Source organism: Oxyura jamaicensis, chromosome 12 (genome assembly GCF_011077185.1).
Source record: "Oxyura jamaicensis isolate SHBP4307 breed ruddy duck chromosome 12, BPBGC_Ojam_1.0, whole genome shotgun sequence".
Lineage (NCBI taxonomy): Eukaryota > Metazoa > Chordata > Aves > Anseriformes > Anatidae > Oxyura > Oxyura jamaicensis.
The window spans coordinates 21,469,228-21,489,274 of record NC_048904.1 but is presented as its reverse complement, the minus strand read 5'-3'; the positions used below and the strand labels follow the sequence as shown (position 1 = coordinate 21,489,274).

The 20,047-nt window shown below is 48.3% G+C and overlaps 4 protein-coding genes across 6 annotated transcripts in view; 2 read left to right on the top strand and 2 right to left on the bottom strand.

Annotated features, from left to right (window-relative positions):
* Window positions 1-20,047, bottom strand: part of IFT122 (intraflagellar transport 122) — a 57,832-nt gene that overhangs the window by 37,300 nt on the left and 485 nt on the right. The window lies entirely within an intron of this gene.
* On the top strand, window positions 365-1,729 carry RPL32 (ribosomal protein L32). The gene is made up of 3 exons (XM_035337255.1): window positions 365-519; window positions 756-937; window positions 1,553-1,729. The coding sequence occupies exons 1-3, from the start codon at window positions 424-426 to the stop codon at window positions 1,680-1,682; spliced, it is 408 nt and encodes a 135-aa protein (XP_035193146.1). The 5' UTR covers window positions 365-423; the 3' UTR covers window positions 1,683-1,729.
* On the bottom strand, window positions 2,088-20,042 carry LOC118173038 (cullin-associated NEDD8-dissociated protein 1-like). 2 transcript variants are annotated; one of them, XM_035337248.1, is made up of 15 exons: window positions 19,921-20,042; window positions 18,253-18,396; window positions 14,750-14,904; window positions 13,672-13,795; window positions 12,765-13,021; window positions 12,044-12,149; window positions 11,222-11,370; window positions 9,603-9,895; window positions 8,837-8,978; window positions 6,117-7,622; window positions 5,643-5,738; window positions 4,790-4,959; window positions 4,513-4,677; window positions 3,728-3,835; window positions 2,088-3,518 (listed from the first exon to the last, which is right to left on the bottom strand). In XM_035337248.1, the coding sequence occupies exons 1-15, from the start codon at window positions 19,986-19,988 to the stop codon at window positions 3,291-3,293; spliced, it is 3,711 nt and encodes a 1,236-aa protein (XP_035193139.1). In that variant the 5' UTR covers window positions 19,989-20,042; the 3' UTR covers window positions 2,088-3,290. The 2 variants fall into 2 exon arrangements, with proteins under 2 accessions (XP_035193139.1, XP_035193140.1); XM_035337249.1 differs by lacking the exon at window positions 19,921-20,042 and adding an exon at window positions 17,477-17,548 and having other exon boundaries at window positions 18,253-18,391.
* Window positions 4,394-20,047, top strand: part of SEC13 (SEC13 homolog, nuclear pore and COPII coat complex component) — a 22,487-nt gene continuing 6,833 nt past the window's right edge. The window contains exon 1 of the mRNA XM_035337254.1: window positions 4,394-4,398. Coding sequence (XP_035193145.1) covers window positions 4,396-4,398 — 3 coding nt within the window. The 5' untranslated portion in view covers window positions 4,394-4,395. The remainder of the gene's footprint in view (window positions 4,399-20,047) is intronic.

Genomic DNA, 20,047 nt, shown 5'->3' with positions numbered 1-20,047 from the left:
GCCCCGCCCCGCCACCCGCCCTGCCGGGGGCGCCGGGAGCGGGGCCGGAATCCTCCCGGAGGCATCGGCACCGGGCGGCGCGGCGGGGACGGGGCTCGGGAGGGCCGGGGGGGGGGGGTGGGGGAGCGGCGGTGCCCGCCTGGGCTGGCCGCGGCCCGGCGCTGCCGGCGGGGGGAGGCCGGGCGGGGACGCGGTGGCTGAGGGGGGCGGGAGCCGCGTGCCCTCCCCGGATCGCATCTGGGGAGCTCCCCGTGCTCCTCCAGCTTCGGAAACGGGAGGCAGAGCGACGGCACGGCAGCGCCCATTCCCCCGCGGGCCTTGCCGTGCCTGGCGGGCGGAAGACAGCCTGCGACAGCCGCGGCGGGCGGCGCGGTGCCTCCGCGCTGAGCCCGTGCTGAGCCCACCGCGTCTGTCCCAGGCACCATGCCGGCCCTCAGGCCTCTCGTGAAACCCAAAATCGTCAAGAAGAGGACCAAGAAGTTCATCCGCCACCAGTCTGACCGCTATGTCAAGATCAAGGTAAAAGCTCGCTGGGATTTCATTTACTCAGTGACTTCTGGGGAAATCTGATGGGGTTGCCTCGGGGGCTGGTGATGCATCAAGACCAGGTATTGGCGCTGCGGGTCATGCTGCAGGAGCAGCCTCTCTGGAGATGGGTTTTGGCTAAATCTGTTATTCCCATGGGGCCACTTTCAGACTGATTTAGCTCCATAACCGAGCATTAATTGCATCAATTCTTTCTCCTATTCATTCAGCGCAACTGGCGGAAACCAAGAGGTATCGATAACAGAGTTCGCAGGAGGTTCAAGGGTCAGATTCTGATGCCCAACATCGGTTATGGGAGCAACAAGAAGACGAAGCACATGCTGCCCACGGGATTCAGAAAATTCCTGGTCCACAATGTCAAGGAGCTGGAAGTGCTCATGATGAGCAACAAGTAAGTCCGTGGCTGTCGGGTTTGTTCCCTGCCCTGCGCTGTGGCTGTGTGCTGCCATCCCGTAACGGTGCTGGGGGGAGGAGGCAGAGGGGAGCACAGTGAGGGTGAGATGTACAGGGGAGGCCTGGGGAGCTGCAGCTCTCAGAACACAAGAGCTGCCTCGGTTTCCTAAGGGCTGCTGTGCACCGGTGGGAGGTGTACAGAAAGCTGCTTGGGGCTGGCACATTCACACCTCTGGTGAAAACAGCACGTTAAAGTGGTGCTGACAGCATTAGCTTGGTAAAATTGCGATCAGCTGTGGCTTTGCATCTGTTAAGACACAAACCTACACCTACTGCAGCCATCTACTTTCCAAACCAAAATAATAAGTAAAGTCGTTAAACGATCTCAGTAACTACTCATTTGCAAGAAGGAAAACGAGGGTTGAGGTGTTCTGAGATGAGCACGTGCCTTCAGGTCCGGACAGCTGGGCACCGGGATGTGGGCTGTGATTTCTGTCTTGTCCAGGAAGGCTTCTGTACGCTGCTGCTCCTGAGCACCGCTGGCTGCAGCACCCTGCCCACCCTGCTGCCAGGGCGCTGCGCGGAGGCATGACGCGCGGTCTGTTTCCCGCAGGTCGTACTGCGCAGAGATTGCTCACAACGTGTCTTCTAAGAACCGCAAGGTCATTGTGGAGAGAGCAGCTCAGCTGGCCATCAAGATCACTAATCCAAACGCCAGGCTGCGCAGCGAGGAGAACGAATAAACGGCCTCCTACATCTGGAATGTATTTAATAAAGCGTGAATACAAACTCTGCTGAATGTTTTCAATGATGGACGGGGAGGCTTTGGTTTGTCACCTTCTTGGGGCTTGGCCAGCAGAGCTGTGGTCCTGCCTGCACCCACAATTGGTGCCCCTCTGACAGTAGGTTGGCAGCAGAGCACTCTGTGCAGCTCTTGCTTTGATTGAGGTATTTGCTTCCTTTTGGGTACTTGTGCTTCAGGTGGACTGGGGCCAGATCCCCTTTCTGAGCATGCCCAAGGGAAACTGAATTCCTAGTAGAGCCTAAGGAAGAGTCACGTCATTGTGCCTTCAGCTTTAGGCTCCTGGTAGACTTGGTAGTAATGTAGTGGCACTGTGATGGCTAACAAATTCAGGAATGCACACAGCTTCACAGCTATATTTTTATTTTCAGATACCACTCAAACAGAACACGTTCTTTCACACTGCACTATAACTATTTTTCAAATCACCTGCTGTCAGAAATGGAGAAATGAAAGCTTATTACAGCTCCATGGCTACCAGAAGCGTCATGGTAGTCTCATTCTCTGATGTGCTGTTACATCCTTTCTGTCTCTTAAAGCTCTTTTCCCTGTGCAAAGCTGCATTTGAACAAAACGAGCGCTTTAGAGAAGGCTTTCAAATGACAGAAGAGTTGCTGTGACTATTCTGGAACCTGGTGACTGACCTTGATCTCTTCTGCGATACTAGAATGCTTTTGTGAACTTTGCTGAAAATGTGTTCTGCTGCTGTGTGATTTCATGACCAGAGTTCACAGTAGATCGGTGCTTTGGTGGCTGTCACTTGAGAGAAACACTGAGCTGCTCCGAGGGGGGAAGATGCCAGTGTTTCAAGTAAAGAAAAGCTTAGTGTGTGATTTATTGTAGTAATACAAGTAGTCTCTTTTTGGAAGACAGCTCATTGAGGTATTTTACAGTTAAAACCAGGAAAACATAAGCAAGGTAGTTTCATATCACCAAAACACTGCAGGAATACTTAACTATCAGTACACATTTTACAAATTCAGCCCTGTGTGGGAAAGCTATGGCGTGATGAGCAAGTGCAGCTTGGCTAATGCAGATCTCCTGCCTCTTTTTCAAACAGGCCCTACCTCTGCTTGATGCTTATCAAGTAAAGACATCTAGTTTTTAGTCATCTTAGTGAAACAATACAAACACATTCTTCAGGCAACTGGGGAGTAAAAAGTGCATATGCAGTGGTTTTAAAAAAAAAAAAAAAAAAGAAAAAGGCTTTATTTCTCTGTACTGCAGTAGGGAAATACTTCAGGAAGTGGTTTCCTGTTTTTGTGGAACCATTCTGAATTCAGGTTGCTTCGTAAGCCCTCTAAAAGCTTGCTGAAGACTTAACGTAGGTGTCTTCTACTCCCTCCCCTACATAGGGACATACTTCCCTCGATCTCCCACCCCTTTTAAAATTCAGCAAGATGTCCCATGTCTTCAGCTATTTTCTCCTGTCTCCTGCTGACTTCCAAGTGGCTGTTGCAGAAAGATGACATTCTCAGCCCCCTGTGGTGTATCTGTTGGGTTAATGCACGGTGAGGACAAGAAGGTGATGGAGCAGACAAGCAAAACCTTAGCTCGTGTCCATCGATTCTGTGGCGGGTAGAGAAGCAGTATCTTTCTGAATACTTTCAAAAAGTGATGCCATTTCAGGATTGGATCTGATTTGAGATGAAAATTCAGCCATTGCTGGACTTTTCTCTACCTCGGGGATGGTCAGGAGAGCAGCCACTGCTCTCATTGCTGATCTCTTCAGTTCATCCTGCTTTTCAAACTCCTGTTTCACTGAACCAGCTTTTACCTAAAAGTCAAAGGCACCATTTTTATTTTAGATTTACTTTAGATTTAGAACAGATGATACAGGCACAAAATTGAACACACCAGCAGGTACAGGGACAAGCATTTTCTGACCAAAGGAACGTGGGAAGCAGGTCGCTCGGAAGCAGTGACAGAGTAACAGCACAGGTGGCAGAACCCACCCCTAGGGTGTCACACTCTCTTTGATCTTACCTTTGTGGAGCACGTCGCTCGCAGTGGTTCAATCAGTCGCTCGAGCCTTTGCAGGACTGCACTGGGACAGAGTGTGGACAGCCGAGCCAGCATGATGAAAGTCAGCATCTAGGCAGAGGAGGGAAAAGAGGTGCTGCTTCACTCCGCCCTCCAGTCCCCAACGCAGCAGTGATCGTGCATCTGCTTGACCTGGGGCGTCATGCTGCCTGCTGCTTCCATGGTATCTGCTGGAGTGGTTCTGTTTGCACTTGGGTAAGGGGTTTTAGTAAGATTTTGGGCATTATTAGAGATGTGCCTGTAGCAGCCAGTGCTCAACAGTAACCAGTTGGACTCGGGTCCCGCTTGTCCTCCTCTCAGGTGTCTGTAGAGCGCTGACAGCTTTTGAGCGAAACAGATGCATTCACCACAGGGATTGCACCACTGCTGCACCTCCTTAAGTGGAGGTAAATTAAATAGAATGAGAAGGATATAGTGCTTCCTATATGAGACCAACAACAGTACTCTTTTTTTATATTGTGTCACTGGCTACACTAAGTAAACGGCAATTCATATTCTAGACTTTGGTAGATTTCCTGTAAAGCCAGCTACAGTAGGGTTGCATTTTCAAGGCCACGACAGTCAAACTAGGGCTGGAAAATATTCAGATGAAAGCTGCAGCTGCAGCAGACATGGCAGGCACACACTATGCTGTGGTAACACATCAGATCAATTTAGGCCCTGGTTCCCAGGAACTAATATCATTTACTTCGCTGTCCTCCAGCAGTTCTGGCAAAGCATCTACCCACCCGAATGTCATAGTGATCCTTCAGTCCGTCCTCCACATGGTTCAGATACTCATAGATATCCAGCCGGTCAAGACAACTTTCCAGCAGTGTATACATGCACTCAAAAGCAGCTTTCCTCACGTCAAGGCCATCGTCCACTGTGTGCTTGAATGGCCCCATTTCTACCTTAAACAAGAAAAAAAATACAGCTGTAACCTAACAGCAGTGACAGCTCCACCTCAGCTTCATGTGCACCGAGTCACTGCCGTATTGCCCCCAGGCCAAACTAATGACATACCTCACGGATAAGTTCTCTTCTGACCTTCGTTTCGCTATACAAGCTGGGGAGAACTGCATTTAGTAATTCTCGTATTAAAGAAGGTTTGTTGTGAGCAGCAGAATTAAACATAGCTAAAGCCACGCGTCGAACATTCAGGTCTGAATCCTCAAGAGTTTTCAGGAAGTCCCCTGGGGGATACAAACACACCAGTTAGTCCTGCTGCAGAGTTTCAGACGAAGCACTTGCAACTGACCCAAAGCCACAATGTATTTTTGATGGAGCCTGGATATGACACATCTATGCCAAATATCTCTAGGGGCACAGTCTAACAAAGACATTAGAGATGCTTTCATCTGGGATATAGTAAAGGAAAGAACCATGACTTTTCTGCATTTGGGCATAAAAACAACCAGCATGATTCTAGCTACCACAGATCTCATCCTAAAGTCAAATCAGAAGCTTCAGTATTCACGGAAGGTGTTCCTTCTTTCCTGCCCAGACCTAACTTGCTCAGATTAGACTTCTCTGAAACCAAAGGCCCAGTTTTATACAACAGATCCAAGACGCAGGCTCCCTAGCTGTAAGGCCACTTTATGTAGGTTATATTTTACAAGATCCTTGTCTGCATGATGCTGGAATCCTAAGTTTGAAAGTGGGGGGAACTTATGCTCCCTGAAAACGTCACCAATGGAACATGCCCAAGAGCGTTTAACAAGGATCCAAGACAGTCCTCCTCCTGAATGCCAAAAGCAGAGAAACACAGATGAAAACTAACTGGATTAGATGAGGTGCAGACAGATGGGAAAAATCCCTCAGCTACTGAACAAAACCAGTATGTTCCCACATTACACTGTGATTTGTACTAGCCTACCTATGCAGCTTTTCAGGAGAGCATCAATAGGCTGAGGCTGATCTGCAATTGTGAATTTGACCGCAGTTACCACTGTGCTCCGGGCATGTGGAGAGCCTGTGATGAAGATGGAAAGAAAAAGACAGTGACAGGTCAAGAGACAAAATCACTGCTGTAACTCTGTAGCATATACTCTGCTCTCAGTCTCATTAGAAACACACTGAAAACATAAGAGAACAGAGGATTTATCTTAACAACCTCTTTATTTAAAACCTGTCCCAGCACAATCTCCATGTGCAGTCCCTGTTGCCAAACCCTGCTGCATCCCATGCAACCCGGTGTTCCTTTGATTTCCCTCACAAAGATCCTTCGTTTCCTTCTCGCCTCTACAGACTGGCTTCGCTCCCTGTTGTACCCACCAGCAGTTTACAAAAGCACTTTCCAGCAAAAAAAAAGGTATTTCCCTACTCTCAGCAGTGCTCATCGTAACACTACCTGATGACAGCTGTTTTTTCAAGCGGGGCAGCAGCTCAGAAGGATTCACCAGAGTCAGCTTCCCCAAGCATTCAGCCACCACGTTGCGCGTCCCTTCTTCTGTGCACTCACAGTGCTTGAAAAGCAGAGCCCAAATATCCTCCACATATGGTTTGAGGCCATCGGCTGGAGAGGAGCTGATGACTTCTTTTAGGGAGTGCAGCAGGAGGTACTGTCTCTTGGGCTGGCTTCCAATCTCTTTCAGCATGAAGGGAAGATACTCCTTAAGATTTCCAACGCTGATGTTCCCCAACGCGTAGGAAGCCGCAGATTTCACCTCTTCGCTGGGAGAAGTGAATGCCTCCAGGATGACAGTTTTGAGCTCTTTCTGAGCACTAAGGTTCATCGTGCGCCCCATCTCTGCCAGGGAAAGGAAGGCTAGCACTTTCACAGCAGAGCTGGATTTGGGGCTTTTTACATCCTGGATAAACTGGTTCAGTGTCCCAGGGGCTTCTCTGGGGCAGGCTGAGGAAAGGGCCGCCACACACTTTGCAACAGAGTAATACGCCTGCTTGTGTAAGGTCACTGACGCCCCAGCTGAACCCGAGGAGTAAATCGGTGCAGTCAGCTGCTTCATCAGCTCCGAGTAGCCCATGGCAGCCGTCTTTGTCAGAACCAGAGCCTGGAAGAAGTCTATGATAGCGGTCAGAGCCCCTCCTTGAAGCAAAGGTGAGTGAACAAGCTGGAAGATTTCAGTAAGAATGGAACCACTGATCTTAGAGATGCAGGATGGATGAACTTTAGCTAAAGTAGTAAGGAATGTGATTGCCACCTGGGAAACGTGCATGTCGTTCTCACTAATTAAAGCAGGGAGCTCCATTAGCACAGACTCTATCATGGCAGGCTTGAGGCTGTCACTGTAGTTCTTCACCAGGATATCCAGAGCAGTCAGAGTGCTCAGTTTCAAGGCACGTTGATTCTTTCTCAAGAAGGAAGCTAAAATGGGGAAACCGTCCCCTAAAATAGGTCTCAAGTCTATTTTAAGTGGAGAACTGGCAATTAGCGTTAATGCTTTGACTGTTGTCAATCGGGTAATTTCATTTTTGAGCCTCTCCAGAAATATCTTCAAAGTTGGCTGGAGATCAGTGCTTAAATGATCTCCCAGATTGTAAATGATTTGTCCCATGCATGAGATAGCACGCTCCTTCACCTCCTGGTCAATGTCAGCTGCCTTCAGTCGTTTCAGAGTACCAGGGAAAAGGTCCTTCACATATGGCTTGGCATCAAAAGTGCAAGATTTGCCCAAAGGCCTGATAACTTTCACAAGCTGCTGAGTAACCAGCAGCGCCTCTGAAGTGATCTTATAGAAGGAGTCTCCAATACAGGCCACAACTGGAGGTAACAGGCTTTTGATATGAGGATGAAATACCTCTGGCTGGTGGTTGCAAAGAAGAACGTGAAGGAAAGATAGCGTATCAATTCTCATGTTGGAGGAGCTGGATTTATCAGCCAATGAGAAAACTATTCCTGTGCAGAGGAGACAAGAAAGAATGCTACCTTATTTCATTAAGTGTTCTTAATCAAAACAAATAAGCAAAAAATGAACACAGTTGGAGTCTGTTTTCTGTCTTTCCTCTGCTCATACACCAGATATGCACCGTTAAAGACAGCTACTATCCTTACAGTCCTCTTGCTTTCAGGGAAGTGGCAATTCAGACATAAATATTCTTTGTAGCAGCCATGGATAGCTGGCTACACAACCATTTAAAATTCAATTAGGAAAGTTGTCCTGGGCTGAGATGAGGAGGGGTTGTTAGTAAGGTACAAATAAACAGGAGAAAAGCGGCATGAGATTCAAACTGGGAAAATCTAAGCTCAACAGGCACTCCGTACAGCTGTCATGTCCTTTCACGTTTATTTCCTTTACTCTTCTGTGGGAAGTTTTTTGTTTGTTTTTGTTTTTTTTTTAAGGAAAAAAAATAGAAGCAGGGACTTTTACATTTCTCTGGTTCAACAGACTGACTGCCTCTGTAGAAGTGACGTACTTCCAAGTCCGTTTTCTATGGCACGTATTTATGTTTCCTTGAAGACTTAATCGGAAATGTTTACAACAGCACTGTTTGCCATCCCAGAGTTATGCGTGACTCTTGGTTTGAATGCTTTTTGCAACCTATTAATTCATGAGAGAGGTACCTGGCTTGGGCCCAGGAACAATCACAGGAGACCTTTTATATGTTTACTGTACAGACTCTCCCCAAAGCCAAGACAAAACCTCGGTATTATAAACCTTTGAGCAGCCTGGGTTTCTTCATGAATCTATGGGAAAGGAAAGCTCTGTGGAAAACGTGGGGGTGCACATAAAGGCTCCAGTCAATACATTTTTTTTAACGCCACTCTATTTTGTAAAAGAAAATGTCATGTGTTACTGATTTCAGCATGCTAGCAAAAAAAAAAAGTTTAATTCCAGCTACTTTCAAAGGAGGCTGGAACAGGCCCTCCTAAAGGTGTCTCTTCTGGGGACTGTGGGAGTGAACCTGATACCCTGTCAGTGGTCAACAGAAACAAGAACTGATCTGTAAACTGTTTAGTGTATCAGCAAGGAGCAGAACTTGATGCGTATGCCTTGAAACTGAACAGAGACAATACTGAGGAATAAAACGTGCACGTAAGAATACACGTTATACTATGAACTCATGGAACCAACCCCGCTCTTCCACCCGCAAACCACAGATAAGCTTTACCAGGCACTAGTGCGGGGATGTGATCTGCCAGGCAACCAGGAAGAACACTGGCCAGTTCTGTCAGCATGCTGAAACATCCCTGTCTTGACTTGATGCTCTTTTCTTTAAGCTGCTTATGCAAGGCCTTGACGATGCTGGGGACCTGCAATTTGGAAAAGCAAACCAGAAGGAAACACATCAGTCATCCCAGCTTCCAGGGCACAGAGCTATGCTGCCAGAGCAGCTTGCTCAGCTGAGCCAGAGGCACTACAGGCACAGCAAGAGAGCTGACAAGAGACAGCAAGAAACAACACAATTACTCGTTAGAGGAGAATGGACTACGGAAAGATTACAAGACAGTTCGTGTGAACAAGAGATACGTGAACTAACGAGCTGGAGGGACTTTACTCCACTCTTCCACATTCTACCAACTGAATCATCAAGTTGGTGGTATCCCCTAACAGAGAAGATTAAAGAAATACAATAAGATCATCATTTTAACCCAAGATTAATGTGTCATACAGTCTGCAAGCGTGTCAGAGGCTACCCAGGGGGATAATGGAGATTATACCTCAGTGCTCTTGAACTGGCTCAATGCTCTCTCTCCAGGAATGGTGGGAAAAAACATGAACTGTTAACCCTTGGGATTTGGTCCCTTCTAGTTGTGTACCAAAAGGCTCCTTCAGCTGTTCTCCAATTTACCTGCTAGGCATACTCATCAGTGGCACAGTATCTACTTCTCTTTATTGCTTTCTGATTTAATGCAGCCCACCACCTCCTCACGCACCTGGTTCTGAAGCATCGTCAGGGGAACATCGTCTTTGCCAGAGGCATCTGAAGCATGCCGCCAGCTCTGGCTGGGCAGTGTTTGTTTCAGCAAGGCGATATAAACACTGAAGATGTCAGCTTTGACGTTCTCCTCTCTCTCCTTGAATCTGCTTATCAGAACTGGGGAAAGAGTTTTGTAGAAATCCTGAAGGAGATCGTGCCTGCTGCTGACAATGGCCTCCAGGCACTTCGCTGCAGCCCTGCGGACCTTCCAACTGATGTCATCATCATCGCTGTACTCATCGTCGCTTTCTGGAAAGAACAGGATGCACCATGAGGAGAAAATCAGAGCTAGAGGGTCACTTGATGCCTCCGAGCTTCCCTCTCCAGCTACCAGACAAACAGATACCTTATAGTAAAAACATAATTGTGTGGCTAAAATATTTGTAGGCCGAGTTAGGTTGCACTGAAACTGTCAGATCAAAATTGCAAATAGCTCTATGTCTCCTCCTGCCAAAAAAAAAAAAAGCAATCGGTCTCACAAAGAGCATAGTGCTTGTGGCCTCCAGGTGACTGCAAAGTCAAGCTTTGTACGTATGTACTGAAAGCAGCCTAGCAGATGCAGAGGCAAGAGGAAGCAACCCAGAAACCAAGTAAAAGCTCCACCTTGACAAACCAGCATGGTTTTGACAAAACCTGGCGGGGTGTTAGCTGCAACAGCCTGCGAGCAAGCAATGCTTGCCTGACCTCCCCTGTGATCAGGGAAAACAGGAGTTTGTCCAGCTTTGTAAATAAGCGAGACCACACCAGATACCCAATGCCTTCTGGATCTCAAGTAAGCGACAAATGCTGGCTGCCTGGCTACAAAAGGTAATAAATAATACTGGGTAGATACAGTGAGAAACCTGCAGGGTGTGCAGCTGTTAGCTGCAATTTTTAGATCTGCCTCTAACATCTTTCTTTTCAAGAAAAAGCATTTCATTAGGAAGCCAGTAAGGAGACATCTCCCTCGTGTGTGCCTAAACCACCTGTCAGGACAGACAGGAACCAGGGCTACAGCTGAACCAAGCACTTGGTGCCACCAGCAAAGTTCAGAACCAGAGAGCCTTCAAGAAGGACAGAGTTCACACCTCCCTCTGAAGAACAACCCCTGCAGGTCACATCAGCTGCCTGGAGCAGCAGCCCGAGGTCTGCCTGGCAGGCTGCAAGCAGCGCTGACACCTTGCAGGGCACGAGGGAGCGCTTCCAACGGCCAGGTGGCAGAGCTGCTCCTCGGGATTGCCAGGCGTCAAACCTGGCTGCTTGCTGTGCAAGCTCTAAGAGACTGCTACGGTCAGCAGGGACAGGAAAGGCAATGCTCCCTTCACTAGCCCTCCACCAACCTAGTTCAGAGCACTGGTTTCAGGCAGAGATCTGAGGTGCTTGGCAGAAAAAAATAAAACTAACAAGTTCAGAACTGTTGTTGGAACTGTGCACATACCGCTGTGTTATTACCATTGCTAAACTGAAATAACCTATTCAACAAAACTGCCTTGACACAGATCTTGAAAGAAACATCACAGAGGGGGACAGCGCGCAGGAAGGGGAGAAATGTTAACCGGTGTTCTGCTGAGCACAGCCATCCTCACAAGCAGGCACCTTGCTCTTCATCCTCCCCATTTTCAGTTTCCATCCTCTCTTCCTCTTCCTCCTCCTCATTATCATAGTTGTAGTTTGGGTCAAAGGTGATGTACTTCAAACATAATCCCATCACATTAGGGATGTGAGGGTCAATTTCCTTTGGGCACCTATCACAACAAATAAAAATCCTAAGAGTTAATAGATCAAATAATAAGCAATTTTAAATATCCAAATAACACAACCCATCTCAAAAGGATCCCAAAATGTTTCATGGACTATTTAAGCGTTTTGCTAACATGAGTTAAAGCAGAGCTGCTCTTTCTCACTGCGCACAAAGCAAGGCCACATTCTCCTGGGAAGGATGCAATCATTTTTGTAAGGGGAAAAAACATATAGCCTTCACCACCTGGTTCAGTCCTGCCTTCATGAGAGGAAACCTCAGGAGCTCTGAAGGGCTCCTTCTCCAAGACAAGCACTGAACTTTTGACCAAGTATCAGGAAAGGTGCAGCTCAGCAGCTCCTCTACTTGAGCCCCTTTCCTGCCTCCCACTCCCTCCACACACCAGGAATGAGGCAATTCCCTCTTCCTGAGGAATCGCCCAAGGACAAGGAAAACTTGTCCCACTCCTGCAAAGCCAATACAGAAACATGCTCTCGTGTGTTGAAGTAAAATGGCTCGTAACTCATGTCCAACTCTGCATGTAAAGAAGTCATTTCATTTGTCAACTCCTTCCCACAGGAACACAGGTACTCAGCCCTGGATGATGGAAGTATCGATATTTACACCAGGAGGACACCGATGCACAGCATGGTGCACGGCTGTTCCTCAAGGGCACACACCTTCTTACAAAAGACTCGAAAGCCTGGAAGCAGTACTCTCTCAACTCATCATCTTCCACGTTACAGTACTGAACAATCAGAGGAATTATCTTCTCCAGATGTTCTCCTGGGAAAGACAAAGTAAGCAGCAGTAAAATACATTCCAGCGGTCACGAATCCAAGCTGCCAATAGCTCAGCATCTGCCACTTCCTTCATGTGCCTGGCAGAGCATTCCTCCTCTGGGTCTCTGGGGAAAGGAACCAGCAGCCCACCAAAAAACAGCCTTAAAGGGATTTTTAGCAGGTGACCCCTGCTCACTGTCTTCGGTTCTTTGTTGGCATTTCAGTCAGGGTAAGAGCCGTGCCTAGAAATCTTCTAGGGCTGAATGTCAGTTCTAGCAGATCTTTTAGACAAGTGGTCAAATATGCTGCCTTCCGTTTAGCCTCTTATTTAAAGCGGGATGAATCCACTGACCTAATTCAGAGGTATTAATTCAAACCAGGAAAGTGCTGAAGACCTTGGGATGAAATGCGCTACAGAAGGGCAGCCACAGAGTTATCTTGGTGTCTCCTCCCTTCCAAGTGGAGGTCAAAGCCAGATCAGACCCACAGAGGGAATCACAAAGCACAACCCACTAAGATGTCAGGAACAGAGTGAACACACTTCTTTTACCATTAAAAAGAAGAGCTGCTCTAAAATACATGCACATTTCCCAGTACCATTTCAAGCTACTTGTCCTACCTATGCGGTGTCCAGCCTGCCTACTGATGCCAGCAATACACTGAATGTATGTCCTGGTAGTTGAGGTAGACTCATTCTTCTTCAGCTCAGCCAGGAGATGCTCTGTGAGCTCTGAGAAGATGTTCCCGCTGCAGGTCAAGACAAGATGACCCAAGGCAACGATGGCCCTTTTACGCACGGCCAGCCTGGGGCTCGTCAGCTGAGGAAGGAGGCAGCTCAGGATGGAAGAATGGAAAGAGTAGAGAGTTCCTCCTAGCCTGCAAGCAACAGAACAAGACAGACGTTGAAAGTCAATGTGTCAGAGGACAAGCTTCCTTGCCAGCAAAAAAGGTAAAAACCCCTTCAGCCGTGAAGATTTCATACAGCAGGAGGGAGAGGAAAAGGGTGGCTTTGGTGTTCTGTTTTGAAAACTGACTTGTTCTGAACCACACAGGAGAGGTTATTTGCATTTGTCATGGAGTACTTTGATTTTGGCTGTGTCCTTCTGGATGACCTGGGAGTTTGTCAATAATTTCCTGCATGCAGTTGACATATGACACTGCCACTCCGACTTATATAACAAGAGAGAGGCAGCCAGGAAAAACATGCATGTGCAATCAGATCACAGGGCTAAAATAAACTTCCCTGGTCCGCCCTCTCCCTCCTTACACTTGCTTAAACTTAAGCCGAGCCTCTGTGGGATCCCTCACCACTGTTAACACGATTCCCAAGCACAGTAGGGCTCAGAATGTTGTCTCTCATCCCCGCTGATGAATCTGCTCCGCTGAGACATTCCCCTGTGGCAGGCAACCCAAATCCTTTAGTTTTAAGTCCTCGTAGCAAGATTATGGAAATAGAGAAATCAAAAGCAAACACGTACAGAGCGGCCCCCTGCTGTACACAGCTGCCAAAGGAAATCCTTTGGTACCTGCTCAACATATCTGACAGGATGTCAAGAGCCTCCAACTGCACTGATATATCCTCCTGCTTGCCAATGGCTCCTGTCAGCTGGGCTGTGATCTTTTTGCATACATTTGCCGTCATGGTGGAGCCTGCAAGAGAGATTTTTCCCCACTGTCAGTTAAAAAGAAGCTTTTATGCTGTTAAGAACCATTCAACCCTTCCCACGTTTACAAACAATAAAAAAGCAACAAATTAGGGTGAAGAAAGTGCACAGGGAGATGTCCAACCCTCTATTTTGCAGCAAACCAACACTGCTTTTGCTGCCTTCTACCCACACAGTGCCAACCCCAGCCCTGAAGGAGATGATTTATCTGTCACTACCCTGCAACAGTTTCAGTTCATGTGACATGTTAAATAAAGACTTCTGAAAAGATGCCTCTCAAGAGCTTAACATCTTGCAGAATCTAAGAGGGGGTTCGGCAAGTATTTGCACACTAATTCTCATTCTCCTCCCAACTTCTAAAGCAGGCCGGCAGCACTGCCACAGCCACATATACGCGAGGTGGCTGCAGGGGAAACTTAACTCTTTGGAAGCCTTGGGGATCTCCTGAAAAGCTGCTGGATTTTTGGAATACTTAGTTCCAAATGCAGGAGAAGCAGACAGGGCAGCTGTGGCAGCCAGAAAACCTGGTCCTGCAGGGCTGCAGACAGGAGTGCTGGCACTGCTGAGACCGCAGACAGTGGTGGCACTGCTGATGTCGAGACCAAACAGCCCTGCCAGGCTGCCTGAGCAGCAGGATCCTGACACACTGCGTGCTTTAGGACTGCCGTAAACAAAAATGATTTTCTCCAAGAATTCAGATGTGGTTTCAGACATAAGCATCCTGCAAGCGACCAGTTCAGGAGTCTTCATTTCATCCAATCTTTAACCACATTTCTAACTCAACTTCTGCTGTCCTTCCTCCATGCTGTTTCTTGTCCTCCAGCAGATGAATAAGGGACCTGTAACTTTCAGGCTCCGAACTACCCATCTTCCTGTTTCCCTTCCCAACTGCTGTGGTTCCCTACTGCCTCGGTCTGACGAGCAGGGACAGACGTCTTACCTGTAGAAGCTGGTGGCAGCTCGGAGATGACTGTTTTCAGCCCGATGCTGGAGATGTCCCGCAGCTGTTCCTTGTCTGACAACATGTTGGTGCACAGCGTGTCCACAATGGTTTCCACCTGGTACTCCTTCACCTTGCCAACCAGCGGGCCCAGACTGCAGGAGGAGAGGCCAGTCAGAACGAGCAGGAGGCTGCTTCCACCAAAAACAGGGGTGCTCGGGCACACTCTTCCTTCAGGGCATCTCAGTCCCAAGTGCAAATATTCCCGTAACATCTGCACTGAGTACTGACACCCTGGAGCCCATGTCACGTCCCTAGGCATAGGCACCCTGCCTTGCTGCCTCCGTTAACTCTGCATAGCCTTCAGTGGATTTTAGATCAGATTTGCAGGGTAGTTCACATAACTACTGCAAACAAAGCCCATTGAGATCTTAGCGGAGGGAGCAGCTCAGAAATTGTGACACAATGAATTTGAACCAAAGCAACTAATTTACATGAAATAATGGTGAACTCTAGTCAGGTTTTGAAAAAAAGCAACCATCAAAAATTGACTTCCAGGAACAATGCAAAACGTGTTGGTTTTTTTGTGGTTGTTTTTTGTTTTTACATGCAACCAACTACCCATTGCCCTCAGCCGCATGAGTGAAAAACTCCACCTGAGCCACGGTTCAGAATTACCACAGAGGGAAGTCCAATCCCTTTCCCGTGCTCTCTCCTTTTTTTGTAATTATTATTAGAAAAAACTTTCTGTTAACAACCTGTGTTTCCTGCTGGTGAGTTTGTACGCAAAACTGTGCATGGAGTGTTTGACAGCATTTCTTTGTATCTTTTAATTTTCATTACCTTGTAAATGGGTGCCAATAACCTAAAACGGAAAGTATTAACTGTATTTCAGTGAGTTGCGTGTTATGGCTTTCCTTCTCTAACTGGCTCTGAGCTCACGTAAGGAGTGCAGAAAGCATTGCTTCCCCTGGATGTTCTGCTCCCCTTTGCTAAGGAATTGCTGCCAGACTTTTCATGAAAAGCCAGCACAGATGAGCGGGAACATCGCAACGCACAGAACATTTAGCCCTTCTGTTTCGGTGTGCATCCCAGAAAACACGCTGAGCCCCATTTCAATCCTAACAACACGTCACTCTTCTACAGCCTGAGTGAGCCTGCCCGCGGCTCCACAACCCGCCAGCAGCAGAGATCCGTCCCTGAGCCCCCGCAGTTACACTCCTCCTCCTCTCCCACTGAACCGCCTGCCCAGGTGAAGACCTGGGGCCCGAGCCTGGAGATTAACGCTCCCGGGTGTAAGGTGTGGGCATCTTCAGGAGTTACTTTGGAAGAATTTGCGCCTGAACAGATTCCTGACAGACGCTACAGGTACCTGTCTACTTCCCACGAGTGGTTACCACTTTGCAGAGAAGCAGCTACTTGCTGTAGCAGTGGGGTGGGGGCTGCACCCCAATTTCTGTCAGGTCTAAGTCCTCAGTCACTGCCTGCTGCTGCTCTTGTGGGCACTACTCAGAACCGAATGACTTGAACTGTACAAGGCACATCCTTCCCTTCGGTTTCAGAAAACACAGGAGAACCGAACAGCTCCCTGCGATTCACGTGCAGTACAACCATTTCTATGAACAGGGTTCTACAGGTTTGGAAATCCCACTGTGCTCCTGTTCTAGTGCAAAAAGACATTCAGATAACCAGCTCATGAAGGTTTCATTTTTCCCCTCTCTCAGTAAGCTGTCCACACAGCCAGGTTAAAATGGAAAGCAGAGTGAAGGAAAGGACTAATCTGCCTTTTTGGAGTTTTGCTTCCCCTTTTTTTTAACACACGGCACAGAAAAGTGGGACTCGAGCACACCACCGCTACCACTTAAATGCTCGGCAAGCACTACATGCACAGCGCTTCCCAGCGTACGCAACCACAGCCTGCTTTGTGGAAGGCTGTTCTTACACTGACAAGTCAGCGCAGTAATAGCTTTTTAGAGTCCGAGTAGCTTCTCTGAAATACAGTAATTAGAAAATAAAAACTTAATAATAGGACTTTGTGCAAGCACCAATGGTGTTCAACTTTATACCTCAAAGTACAGAACCGTTTTACAGACGGGGACCCTGAAGGCACAGAGAAGCGGAGGAACTCATCTCGACTGAAACAAAACACAGAACTAGAATCGGGTTTTCCGATGGATTTCAAATTTGTCAATTTACTGGATGGAAGGTGTGATTGCAGATTTCCTCTGTAGAAATAAGAACTCAGTTTTAGATAATAAAATCAACTGCCAGTGTCCTTCAGAATGCCACATTTCTCCTTAGAGATCCTTGCCACCTGGCTGGGTATAAGTAACCGCACACTAGTGTTATAAGCACTTCCTTAGGTATAAAAAGGAAATACATCTGGCTTTATTTTGACATTTACTTTCTCATGATCACATTCTAGATGAATATGGATGTATTCCTGATGCAACCACAGATAAATAGGCAAATAAATTTATCTTTTACTTAGTACCCAACAGTTTTCTTTTAAAAAACAAAGGAAACAAACCCAAAGCTGGCGGAGACAAAAAGAAGGCCAAGAAAGCTGGGGAAAAAGTCAGGACAGTCAGAATCAAAAAGAAAGAGCCAAAGGTCACAGGGAAAGTACAGGGATAGAGGTAGCACATGACTGAAAAGAAGGGAATATGACTAAGATCCACAGTTGGAAAAAATACAGGAACCCAAAGTTGTCTTTAAATGGCCCACCTTTCTGGAGCCCTGTGCGTGAACTGACCCATTCAATTTCATTTCTAGAATGAACACTCCCATTTAGACATGCTGGGGGAAGAGACAGGAAAGAACATGTCAGCAGTAGGATCACTTCACCAGATGATTCGTTAATAATGGGACATCCTGCCTTTTTCATTTGGGTTGCAAAAAATTATTCAAATGGTCCAAAGCAAAGAAACAGCACAGACTACACTTCAAGTCAGAGCAGGAAAAAAAAAAAACACAACAACAAGCAGTGCATTATAAACTTTAATGAAATTATAAACTTTAATGCCCTTGACGGGCAGGATTTGGACCTGGAATTCAACTGCCATTTCTGAAGGGCTATACGTGTCATCAGTTTAGTACCACCTCTAACAAAGACAGGACCACTGAGCAATTCAGCACTGGATTTCAAAGCCCAGAAAACGAGGAGAGCTTGATATTCAATATTTTAAGCTGAGCTTGTCTCTAAAGAAATAAAATCTTAGTCATACTATTTTCAAAATGGTAAGATTCATAACACAAACACTGAACGACTTCCAAAGATGCCTACTGCTTGTACAAAGGTATCAGTATGTTCACCCTTTCTGAATCCTGACAGAGAAAGAAATTGCTGTGCCTGCAAGCACAGAGAGGGGAAGCCCCTACAAAGGGAGGCTGGAGCAAGGTGCCAATGCTGCAGGACGAGGCTGCACTCCAACACACTCTCTGGAGTCTGTGACAGCTTTGTTATTGCCAAGGAACACGGTAATTGATGCCAAGGCTCTTACCACTTCACAGCGAGGTTCTGTACTTCCCCATTTTTGTCCTCCAGCAATTTCAAAAGCATTTTCACAACTTTTTTCTCACTGTCTTCATCTAGTTTTATAGAATCTTTCTGCAGTTCCATCATCAGGTCGTTGGTGGCCATAAACCTGAAAGAACGTAGGAAAAGTGGATCAGATGATATACAGGCACAAACAAACCTCCTTCGCATGACAATGAACAAATTAACATTTGTGATTGCACTTTTTTCTCCCACGAGCAAAACCAAGCAAGTATCTATCATTCCAGCTTAGAATTAAAAACAAAATCTCAGCTGGCTGTTAGTCAATATAGTTTTCTAAGAGGGACAAAGTCAAAATGGATATTGAGAAGTTCTCGTTAGGTATCTGCTTTTCTGGGAGAAAGAAAATGTGAAAGGTGCTAGCACAGAAGTCCGAGGTTCTGAGCGATATAAGTTCAGTTACTGTAAATTAACTCTGTTCTAACGTTAGCCTCGATGGATGGATGTCTACGAGGAGCCAAAGAGCAGCTCTTCCCTCTCATTTACCAAGTGACACATCCATTTTAAATCAAGCGCTGATGTAATTCATTCAGCATTTAAGAACAAACGCTGCCCTAGTGTACAAGGCTACCGTCAGTGTACAAGTCTTCTCTGGAGCGGCAGCTGAGTCCATCTGGAACGAGGGGCTTCTGTGGTACTAACCCGCCAGAAACCCAACATGAGAAGCACGGAGAGATTCTGGCCTGTAACGTTAACAGTACGTGATATATTTCTGATTCTTCTGATTTCTCGTGCTGCGTTCAACGCCAGCGCGGAGCGAGCGTGACCAATTATGGCCAGGCGCTGAGCAGCACCGCCCGCAGCACCGCGTCCCGCTGCCCACCCGCCGCCTGCTGCCAGCCTGCCCGCCGCCCCCCGGGAACGGCCGTGGGACCCGTCCGCGCGAGGGACGCGCGTGAGGACGGCCCTGGGACCGCCACGCACCGCGCCTGGACGGCCGGCAGGCCCCGGGCGGGCAGGCCCCGGGCCGCACGTCCCCGTGCGCGGCAGGGACTGGTCCCGAACCACCTCTGTACCGTGGTGCTCGCCCCGCGTTGGGCGTATCTTGTTTGCAACGTTAACCACGAACTGCCGCCGCCGCACCGCCGGCTTCTCTCAGAAGCACCGAGTTCGGTACCAGCTGCTGAAGCCAACCTGCTTTGAGGACATCGCTAATCTCTCTTTAAAAGCCCCCAAAATACCGCCTGCGGCACACCCGTTACCTCCGGGGTCGGTGCTGAGGGCACGCCATGCCGGTGGGCGAGGTCTCTGGCACCCGTTAGCTTTAACAGTTCACCCGGAGGGCATCTCGGACACAGCCGCCAACCCCAGCAGAGCCCCTTCTCCTTTCCCCTGTCACCAACACAGGCAGCAACCAGAGCACCCGTCCCGCTGGGGAGGCGTTCCGGCAGCTGCCCGCCCGTTCTCACAACAGCCCCGAACGCGGCACCGGCAGCGCCTACAGAGCCCCGCGGTGACGCCGTCCCGCTCCGCACCGTCCCGCTCCGTCCCGCGGCCCGTGGCGGCGGCCGCAGGCACCGTTTCACCCCGCGGCTGCGGCGCTGCCGGCCCGCAGAACGAACGGGCGCGGGTGTGGAGCCCCGCCGGGCCGTGAGGGCTTGTGCCCCCGCACCTGAAGTCCTTGTCGCTGGAGGCCATCTTCTCCAGCAGCCCGGAGATGTGGTACGAGGCGCTGCACATGGCGGCGGCCGCGCGCGAAGATGGCGCCGGGCCCGGCCGCGCCGCGACCCCCGCTGCCT

Excerpts from the sequence above, each read along its gene's own strand:
- LOC118173038 (XM_035337248.1), bottom strand. The coding sequence starts at position 19,988 with ATGTGCAGCGCCTCGTACCACATCTCCGGGCTGCTGGAGAAGATGGCC. Across the intron at positions 13,022-13,671 it reads CTGTCAGATATGTTGAGCAG|GCTAGGAGGAACTCTCTACT; the intron begins GTACCAAAGGAT and ends TGTTGCTTGCAG. Across the intron at positions 5,739-6,116 it reads GAAAAAACAGCTGTCATCAG|GCTCTCCACATGCCCGGAGC; the intron begins GTAGTGTTACGA and ends TCTTCATCACAG.
- RPL32 (XM_035337255.1), top strand. The coding sequence starts at position 424 with ATGCCGGCCCTCAGGCCTCTCGTGAAACCCAAAATCGTCAAGAAGAGG. Across the intron at positions 520-755 it reads ACCGCTATGTCAAGATCAAG|CGCAACTGGCGGAAACCAAG; the intron begins GTAAAAGCTCGC and ends CTATTCATTCAG. Across the intron at positions 938-1,552 it reads GTGCTCATGATGAGCAACAA|GTCGTACTGCGCAGAGATTG; the intron begins GTAAGTCCGTGG and ends TGTTTCCCGCAG.